This window comes from Nansenia antarctica, assembly GCF_963989245.1.
Source record: "Nansenia antarctica genome assembly, chromosome: 20".
NCBI classification, from domain to species: Eukaryota; Metazoa; Chordata; class Actinopteri; order Argentiniformes; family Microstomatidae; genus Nansenia; species Nansenia antarctica.
The window spans coordinates 13,715,622-13,726,633 of NC_137693.1; the positions used below are offsets into that span (position 1 = coordinate 13,715,622).

Sequence of the window (11,012 nt, forward strand, 5' to 3'; positions counted from 1 at the left end):
TGATGCAACTCCATCCTTGTTAAACTGGTTGTGTTGAAGGATTTGACCTTAGACCACAAGGTATTTTATCCTTCCACAGATTGCAGATGGCATGTGTGACATCGGTCTCACACACTTTATAGTACTTCCACACGTATGTTTGTATTTCTATTCTAACATTTACGTATCTGTTACAACTACGCATGCTCAACTCTCCCAGTGCATACTGGGAATTGGAGTCCTAATGTTATAAACACATAACACCACACACACCGCCGACATATTTTAGTTTAACAAGCATGCGAGAGTGGCTGGTTTAGGTTAATGAGCCACAATGAATTAGCTCAGGTTGTTTGCGTCATTGACCGGTTGTCGTGATCGGCGACTAGAAAGCATTATCGGATTTCCCCGATCTCATATTTTTGCTGAATATCGTCCGATTCCGATTGCTGGCCGATCGATCGGGGCATCCATAGTAGATATACTGATGGACATCAACACACAATCATGTAGAAGCATACATACATACAAAAACCCACATGCACAGAGGATACAAACACTATCCAAACCAGTTTGTTGCCCAGGGTCATTTATATTTGTCATCTCCAACAAGGAGTGAATGTTTTCTAAGAGAAACAGTACACACTGACTGCACACAGTTCTAGTAACAGTCTGGAATGTTCTCCCAGGGTTCTGAAACATTCTTGATTGTGATCCCCGTCCTCTCCTCAGACCCCATGGGAGGCACCATGAATGTGAGAAACGCTTCAACCAGCGCGTCAGGGACCTACCGCTGCACGGCCAAGAACCGCGTGGGCATGGAGGAGTGTATCCTGCAGCTCAGCATCACCCCACGTGAGTCCCACCCTCAGCATGTCCCTGGGCCAGTCAGCACTCTGCTCTCATCCTACCCCACTGTCTCTCACCCACCCACCGGTCCAACACAAATAAACAAGCTGTGTGGAACCTGGTGGAACCTTCTTAATGGTATTAATGGTAGATCTGATGGGTGTTCTCCTACACAAAGTGTGTATTAGATTAGATTAGATTAGATTCAACTTTATTGTCATCGCAGGGTACAAGTACAAGACAAAGAAATGTAGTTTAACATCCAACCAGAAGAGCAAATGGTGATATAAGAGCATGATATAAATAGAACAAGAGGTAGTGATAGGTAACTATGTAATATACAGTATGTGCAGAGGTAGTATTGTAAACATCAGTATAGTTTAGAGGTATATACAGTTATGGGCCATATGCAGGTATGGGCTATGTACAGTGAGGTAGGTTATGTACAGAGAGGTAGGTTATGTACAGAGAGTTAGTTTATGTACAGAGAGGTAGGTTATGTACAGAGAGGTAGTTTATGTACAGAGAGTTAGTTTATGTACAGAGAGGTAGGTTATGTACAGAGAGGTAGTTTATGTACAGAGAGGTAGGTTATGTACAGAGAGGTAGGTCTACAGTATCTAATGTGCAGAACTATGTCAGGAGACGTGCTATGTGCAATATAGTGCAAAAGTTCTAGAGTGATTAACCAGGGATGAGCAGCCAACCAGTATTGTCATTGTCATTATAGTATAGGCATTTTCCATTGTCTTATCTTTATGGCAATAGTTGAAGAGGGGGGGGGGGGTTTATCAGAGTGATAGCTCTGTGGAAGAAGTGTATGAGCTTTGATCTCTCCTCTCTCCCTGTGCCCTCCAGCCCCCAACACAGCTGGCATTATCGCGGGAGCCATCATCGCCGTGCTCCTGGCCCTCATCATCATCGCCATCATCCTCTTCTGCTGCTGCCGTGCCCGCCACAGGAAGAAGTACGAGAAGGAGATCTCCTACGAGATCAGGTACGGACACACTCTCACACTATTACACTAGCAGGCTCCCTCATTATCCAGTTCAGTTACAGGCACAGTCACTTTGGATAACGATGTAGTCACTTTGGGTAAAGACCTAGTCACTTTGGATAAAGACCTACTCACTTTGGATAACGATGTAGTCACTTTGGATAAAGACCTAGGGCCCTATTATGCACTTCATAAGTCTTAAGCAATAAGACGAGGCGGTAGATCTAAACTTAAGACGTGGAGGCGTGGTCAAGGCCACTTTGCTATTATGCGTGCGGTAGTGGGCGCCTAAGACTTAGCTTTTGAGGCTAAAAGTCAGATCGCATAATAGCAGGGGCGCCTAGCGCACTTCATTAACATATGAACACTCCCACAATGAGTAATATATGCACGGGAGTCTTACGTCTTATGTGTGGGCGCCTAGCGACACCTGCATAATAGCAGTAGCGCGTATGAAGCGCATAATAAGGGTGGCGGTAGGTCTTAACCTGGCGGTGCGTCTTAATTAAGACTTAAGACGGCAAGTTAAGAAGTGCATAATAGGGCCCCTAGTCACTTTGGATAAAGACCTAGTCACTTTGGATAAAGACCTAGTCACTTTGGATAAAGACCTAGTCACTTTGGATAAAGACCTAGTCACTTTGGATAAAGACCTAGTCACTTTGGATAAAGACCTAGTCACTTTGGATAAAGACCTAGTCACTTTGGATAAAGACCTAGTCACTTTGGATAAAGATGTAGTCACTTTGGATAAAGACCTAGTCACTTTGGGTAAAGACCTAGTCACTTTGGGTAAAGACCTAGTCACTTTGGGTAAAGACCTAGTCACTTTGGATAAAGACCTAGTCACTTTGGATAAAGACCTAGTCACTTTGGATAAAGACCTAGTCACTTTGGGTAAAGACCTAGTCACTTTGGATAAAGACCTAGTCATTCTACGCGGCTGTAGACGGTAATGTAAAACTATGAAAAAAGTGTGACTTATAGTCCGGAAAATACGGTATAGTCACTTTGGATAAAGACCTAGTCACTTTGGATAAAGACCTAGTCACTTTGGATAAAGATGTAGTCACTTTGGATAACGACCTAGTCACTTTGGATAAAGACCTAGTCACTTTGGGTAAAGACCTAGTCACTTTGGGTAAAGACCTAGTCACTTTGGATACAGGCGTCTGATAAATGCCGAAAATGTAATGTATGTAATCAGGACACACCCTGATTTGGCCACATTTTTCTGTGTTCTCCCCCAACAGTCATTCAGAATGGTATTTTTTTATTTTCTTTTTTTTTTACTGAATGCCTGTGGCTACGTGTCATGGTGACTGTACTCTGTTCTCTGGCTGTAGCACTCCCCCCCCCCCCCCCCCCACACACACACACACACACACACACACTCACAAACCAGGAAAATGGTTGTCGCCCCATCAGCGTTTTCTCTTTTTCCCCTTTGCTCAAATAAACGGCTGTGGTAATCAGTTTGGGAGCTTTGTTTGCTCTGTGGATCCTGTGTCTGTCTGTGCCCAGTCCCCCCCCCAGTCCCCCCTGGTCACAGCATTCCAGCACAGGGCCTCTCTCTCTGGGCTTGCTGGCCTGGACACTGTGGCTGTCTGGGGGCACAACGGAGCTCCACTCACTCTGGAACAAAGAGGATTAGGCCAATGAGCACTGCTCTGTCACATACGCATGCTCACACACATAATTGCAGTGTACACACACACACACACACACACACACACACACACACACACACAATTACAGTATATATACCTACATACACACACACACACACAGTTACAGTATATATACCTACACACACACACACACACACACAATTACAGTATATACACATACAGGATGAGTTTGATTTGAGCTCTTTACTGGTTTACCGCTGCTTATTACTTATTTTTGGGGGGGTATTGGTGTGTCTGTGTGTGTGTGTGTGTGTGTGTGTGTGTGTGTGTGTGTGTGTGTGTGTGTCTCTCTCGCCTTCTCACACAACGTATCTGTAGCTTTTACTTTCTCTCTCTGTCTCTTTGACTGGACACCTGGGTCAAACCCAGAGAATATGACAGTGTCTAACATGTCCCCCCCCCTCTCTCTCTCTCTCTCTCTCTCTCTCTCTCTCTCTCTCAGGGAGGACGTCCCCCCTCCTAAGAGTCGTGTGTCGACGGCCCGCAGCTTCACCAGCGTGGGCAGCCAGCGCTCGTCCCTGGGCTCCATGTCTCCCTCCAACCTGCACGAGTACGCCCTGAAGCCCCAGTACGACAAGATCCCCTCCAACGAGGACTACGACCGGCCCCCCAGCCACGCGCCCCTGCCCCCCCCTGTGGCCAGCAAGATGGCCGGCCCCAACCTCAGCCGCATGGGGGCCATCCCCGTCATGATCCCCGCCCAGAACAGGGACGGCTCCATCGTCTAGCCCCTCCCCCGCCCTGTGCCAGGGACCAGGGAACTCTGGCCAGAGGGGAGGTGTGGGGGCTGGGCTGGGCAGGCTGACTCTCTACTCCACCACTTGCAACTGGCAGCCCCACTCCCTCTATGGAGGTCTGTCTGTCTGTCTTGTGGTAGTGACAAGAAAAGAGAAGCACATCAACCACATCAGATCAGACAAACTTTTTACTGAAGTAACAAATACTTTATTTTACTTCCTGAACTTTATGACAGACAAAAAAATAAAAAGATATTCTAGGGCGGATACATTTGAATGGTAAATTCCAGGGTTCTGTTGTACATAGTTAAATGCATGATGCTTTTCCATCTAGCTGGCCCTGTCCATAGACATGTGTTCTGAGCAGATACAGGCCCTGATTGGCCAATGACATGTGCAGAATTACAGCTGTACATGTGTTTGTTTCTGGGCGTGGGATATGTACAGTTCAACTCTACTGACTTTTGAATAAATGCCCACCCTATGAGTAGACTGGATTTTATCTTTTTAACAGTTAACTTACGTAAATCATGTTTTTCCAACTAGTTTAAAAAGACAGACACTTCTATCAGCTTTGCTTTTTAACAAGTTAGAAAATAAGGATGTTTTTAAACAAAGGGATTTTAAAGTTTTCACATAAATCGTGATGTCATCTAAGTACTTAAAAAAAACATTCCTATTACTCTAAAGTGGAGTTGGGACGTGGCTGAGGTAATGTCATATTTGCCAGCCCTGAGAGCAATTAGGTCATCCATTTGTTTTTTCGACAGTTGACCGTAAATCCAGCTTGGGCTGAGGACTGGGTTGGGTGGTGATGAGGGGGAGGTGAAGCCTTCACATCTTGTGATTGGTGGATTATTGTTTCTTTGCTTGGCTGACAAAGAAACCCTGCCCCGAGTCTGAGAATAGACACTCAGTGTTTTGGAGAACGAGGGGTTGAAATGTGAGGTTCACTGAGCAATCGCATCTGATTGTGTTTGACCGCCACCAGACCCCCCAACCCGTCTGACCCCAGAACATCCCTCCCCCCAACACACATTCCTTATTAGCAGTACAGCAGCAGCAGCAGCTACACTGAGCTTAATGAGTCATCTTTGGTATTTAACAATCAAACCTACAGTAAATGTCTCGTTTAATCCTTCATTTACATTCTAGGATCCCAGCATCTTAATTAATTGGACTCCTAATGGTCAATTTGAAGTTGTTAATGCTAAATGAAGGATTCATCAGTACACGTAGTATGTGTTACATGATACAGTAATATGAAGGAAGTAAGCATGTGAAAGAATGACCGTGCTGAGTCAGCGTTTAGGCTGCCCCTACACCATGCTAAGTCAATGCTCCATGCTACGCCCATGCCCACTCAGTCATCACCATAGTCTGACCCTCAGCAGATCCCAGCCCTGATGGCTGGAAGGTGGGGGGGTGTCTGTGTGTGTGTGATTGACATCACTGTTCTTGTGCCTTGTCCCTAGTATTGACTTGTCACACACAGCTGCCATAAGCTCTAGGTGTGTGTGTGTGTGTGTGTGTGTGTGTGTGTGTGTGTGTGTGTGTGTGTGTGTGTGTGTGTGTGTGTGTGTGTGTGTGTGTGTGTGTGTGCGTGAGTGTGTGTGTGAGCCCCAGGTTATCTCTGTTCTTCACATCAGCGCACTGTACACTGGCATGTCTCTGCCATCCTACATCTCTACATTACACTACATGTATGGACCTGGCCCAGCTTGATAGATCTAGTCCCCCATTCCAGATGTCTGCCTACCTGACAGAATGTTTAGTTCTCTATTTAAGAGATTTAAATGTGTTTATTTGTCAAACTTTGATTCATACAGTTGTTTCTTTTTAATTTAAAAATGCATTATTCTATGTATTGTTTTGTTTTGTTTTTTATGAAGAAGGTTTTGGTTTGTGTAAATATACTGTAAGAGTAACACTATCTCTAGAACTAATCACATCACTCTTACTGAGCTGTGAGGATATGGTGATGTTTGTATGTATGATGATCTGCAGTGCTGTGCTTGGCAAATTGATATCTAAAACATGAGAGGTTGGGCGACGGGTCTTACCAGAAGAGGATGACAGCCTCTAGTTCAGGGGCGTAGCGCTCACACACTCTCGCTGTGTGTGAATAGAATGGAATGTATTTGGGGATGAAGAGGAGGTGACGGGTGTGTCACTCTCACAGCTGTGGCAGGTGTCATCTAACACCTCCTCCTGCAACAAGGAAGTGAAGTGAAACCTAGACCGTACGCTACCCCAAGGTGTGTGTGTGTGTGTGTGTGTGTGTGTGTGTGTGTGTGTGTGTGTGTGTGTGTGTGTGTGTGTGTGTGTGTGTGTGTGTGTTCACGTTCACTGTCTGGATGGGGCCCTAGTAGTATATAGCGAAGTTAGACTTCAACCACTGACACACTGTACAGAGCCATTAGGGAGTTAGTCATATTGTACAGTCCCTCTCAACTCAAACTAGCGTACTACTACTAATGATATTAACTGTAGCTTTTAAACAGTGTACTAATATTGTATGAAGATTTTCTTTGGGTTTTTCACATTATGGAAAAACCTTTTTAGTTCTTTTTGTGTGTGTATTTCCTGTATTTTTCAATAATAAAAGTCCACAAAACAAAATAAAACCCATGCCTCTGCCTCTTTCCATGGCAGCGGCAGCTGTTGACTTTGGCTGAAATCAAACTGACTTTCCCTCCTCCTCAGTAGCCCTTATCCTCGGGGAACCTGGCCTCCTGCATCCTTCGGCTGTGATTAATTTAAATCAGGCAGTGATTTTCACCCCTAACACCAGGTGAGGTGACTTTCTAACCACGTAATGACTGTAATTAATCAATGACGCGCAGAGGCACCATCAGAACTGCCCAAATCTACAGCGCCATTGAAATAGCTTTACAATATCACACACAGGCTGTGCTCTGTAGGTACCTCTGCTTGACATTATGAACAGGAGTATGGTCTTTGTCCTCTGTCTGTCCACCTGTCCTTTCGCCCTGTACTGGCTCATTGTTATTCTGCTGCTGTAGCGTGGCCGCTCTCACGTCAACATTGGCATCGTGAAGTGAGGGAGAATTCAACATTTGCTTAGCTATTTTCAATTAGAGGAAATGTCCTCTTTATAGGTTAATATGGTTTGTAATTAACTGCATTGTGATAATAAACATAATTCTAAATTGGCTTTCTCAAACAGTGTAGCAGCTAAACTGAGCTGGATAAAGTAGAATGTAGGATTAATGATTATGGGAGGAATCACTGGTAGTGTTTCATGTTTGTGTCCCCGTCTGTTTTAGCATTGACCTGAATTTTCTCTGTTTTTCTGCTATCCATTGTGTTCATGATCTTGATACACGGATGGATCAATAGTTGATAATCTGCCAATGACTCTGTTGTGTCTGGGCAGTTGACAGGTGGCCAATAAAAAGACTGGAGCAGTTAGTAGATGTGTGAAGTGGACGTCCATGGTTCTAATTGGATGTCAGTAATGGATAGGGCCCCAGAGCATTGATCTGTGGTCAGTCGAAACCACTCATGGACCCTAATGACTGATTCAATAGCTCTGGGATCACATGGGCTTAGGCCCTGGGTCTGTTTCACTAGGTGGAGCTATGCTCAGCTATCACAGCACCATCCTATAGTCCCACTGCATGTATCTGATGGTGGAATGGCACTTTAACGACTGTGTGTTCAAAACATTCATTAAAAAGACATTAATGCACAGCACTAATGTGGATTTGATTTATAGGTTCTGTGCCAATCTAATCTCATTGAATTCCTGGAGAATGAATGATAGATTCCCTCTATTCCCAGGCCTATTCTCAACGTGTGACCATGTTTAACTCTCGTCAAGGCTTTGAGGGAAGTGACAGGCGTCTGTTAAGCACCTGGGGATTTATGCTGCTGCCTCCCTCTCCACTCGCTCTCATTTGCTTCCTCAAAGTATTAATTGTTTGCCCAGATCTAGGGGGGGGGAGTAGGGGGAGAGTGCTTATTGGTTCTCCAGCAGGGTTTCCTTGGCAACCTTATCTGGTTGTACACAGTCTAAGCTGGCTGCGTAGCAGAGTGATTTATCTTGTAAACGTAATTCGCTCCCTGCTAACAAAAGGATCCTCTAGAAGCATTGGTCTAATCAAACCTACTCTTCTCCACCGTGTCGCCTGCTGTCCCGAGCGTTGCTGTTTTTAGTAACATCGATGTTGGAGGGGGAAAGGGATTCTACATACCACTGTATGTAGCCTGGAAAACCTGCATGTGTAGCCTAGACTCACTATTAGACTCACTATTTTGGACTCACTATTAGACTCACCATACTATTAGACCATATAGGGAGGGAGTACAGTCGTTCTATCCAGCCCCACCCCATCCATAAACACTCATTCTGGTATTCCAGACTGACAGCCAGGGTTTCTGAGGTGATGCAGCTGCTGTACACTCATTTTTCATATTATCGCTTTTCCTTGTAGGAGAAGAGCACCCCACACTTTTACCATTATGCTACTATCTAGTGTTGTGGCCAATACAGAGGTCAACTGAGGACACCTGACTCACTGTTGTGATGACAAGACATTAAGGTGACTCATATGTGACTTTGTATTTGTTGATTTCTCTGCTTTTACAGCTACTTCCTGTAACAGTTCAGATACAGTGCTCTATGGAGGGAGAAGGTCCATGGATAAACATGTATAACTTGCAAGAACCCCACATTAGTATACCAATATTACTTACAATTAGGGCTGGGACTTTAACTCGTTAATTTGGATTCATTAATAACGCATTAACTTTTTTAACATTTTAACTTTTAACACATTTTATTAGCACAATTTAGACATGTTCACTATGGGGTGTACTCACTTTTGTTGCCAGCTGTTTAGACAGCATTAACAGCTGTGTACTGAGTAATTTTCAATGGACAATAAATCTATACTGTTATTCAAGCAGCGCACTGACTACTTTAAGTTATATCAAAGTTTCATTAAGATAGTGTTATCCCATGAAAGGATATTACAGAATATTTGCAAAAATCTAAAGGGTGTATACTCACTTTTGAGATATACTGTAGGTTAGGTTAATATTAGGTTAGGTACATTGTGTGATCTGTTGGTCTGTGTAGCTAAAATAAACAGGATTTTGCTGCTTTAAACGTATGTCTGTTGATTCACTCGAATACCAAAACCATTTGAATTGAAAACTGTTGCTTCTCGTGTCAAATATTGATATGCGATTAAAATGCGATTAATTTCGATTCATTAATTACTCTGATTAATTAGATTTTTTTGTATCGCGTCCCACCACTTACAATACCTCTGCTTTAAGAGGAATGTGGTATGGTGGGTGAAGGTCACAGCGATAGGTAAACATGACATTTTAATCACACCCAAGAACATCACATGAGCAACGCCAACAGCTTAGCGGTACCACAGGAGTGCACGACATGTGGTGAATTAACTTCATCAGAGCTGCTCTTCAACCGCATTCCATATGGCTGTGAAGGAGAAAATAGGAGTTAAGAATGCGGAGGAGACGGGAGGTCAGGACCAGACAGATGTGTTTCATATCCTCTCAGCGGTCTAGATCCCAGCATGGAGACATCACACCGCCTCGGTCGGAAATTGCACGGAAACTCAAATGTGCCCGAGGCTCACCCTTGGGGAATCAGGCCCAGCAACGGTGGTTTGCAATCTTGTACGCAGTGATTTGTGCTATTAATCTGCACCTCGGCTAGACTCCATAACAGGTGATCAGCCTCTAATGCCAGATAATCAGGAAAGCACAATGGAGATGGCAATGAAACGCAACCTTGACCAGGGAATGTGAGGTGTTTCTGTTTCTCCCTCTATGATTGGGGTCATCTCTGTTATCCCCATGGTGATGTCAGTGATAAATCTCTGCGTGTGTGTGTGTGTGTGTGTGTGTGTGTGTGTATGTGTGTATGTGTGTATGTGTGTGTGTGTGTGTGTGTGTATGTCCATGCACTGTGCAGTATCGCCACAGTCAGGTCGGAGGTCAGGGTTGTGATTTAGTAGTACAGGGCCATCTCTCTCTCCCTCCATGGCCCCCTGGAGATGGCAGGATCCCCCCCAGGCTATTTCCAGCCAAGCAATTAGAGTGGCCTTTTTCTCCATGCCGCACACGTACTGCTGTCCAGCTACACAGATTGAGGAGACCTCCCTGCAGGCCTACCCATCATGTCTGCTCTAAGTGGGGCTGAGGCGCTTGAAGGGCTGTGGGGAGCGGTGGTGCAGCTGGAGAATTGGGGGGTGATTTTGTTGCCCTCATGAGAGAGATCATATAAATAGTTTTCCAGTGTCTCTGGAGGACAAAGCCGGTGTCAGAGGGCAGACGTGGCCACAGACAGAAGATGAAACTCTAGGGGGCTGCTCGTCTGACCAGACAGAGATTTAGTTGGAGCTGAAGGGTCAGGGAAAATAAGATTCACTCTGGAAGAATCTGGAAGAATCTGCGCTGCCTTCAAGGAACCCCCGAAGGCCATTACTGTAGTTCAGGACTAGTTCACCAACACCTGGGTACAAAAAAAAAAGTGCATTATTGCTAGCATTATGACTGCCACTGGCCCTAGCATAGATTACTTTTGTTATGACTGATGGATAGATGATTCACTTACTTAGGTCATGTTCTCACAACAAGTCCGAATCAGGACCCGGAGCAAGTGGATGAGTTTGCAATATTGTTGCATAAATTATTTCTCTGATTTGCGTTCTCACAGCCCTTCATGTAAACAAAGTAACATACGCAATCGAAGCA

At 44.7% G+C, this 11,012-nt stretch overlaps 1 protein-coding gene across 1 annotated transcript in view; it reads left to right on the forward strand.

Moving 5' to 3' along the window:
- cxadr (CXADR Ig-like cell adhesion molecule) overlaps positions 1-6,859 on the forward strand; it is a 72,692-nt gene extending 65,833 nt beyond the window's left edge. Inside the window, exons 5-7 of the mRNA XM_080549745.1 lie at positions 712-834; positions 1,687-1,825; positions 3,959-6,859. Of these exons, the coding sequence (XP_080405871.1) occupies positions 712-834; positions 1,687-1,825; positions 3,959-4,244 (548 nt within the window). The 3' untranslated portion in view covers positions 4,245-6,859. The remainder of the gene's footprint in view (positions 1-711; positions 835-1,686; positions 1,826-3,958) is intronic.
- The last annotated feature ends 4,153 nt before the right edge of the window (positions 6,860-11,012 follow it).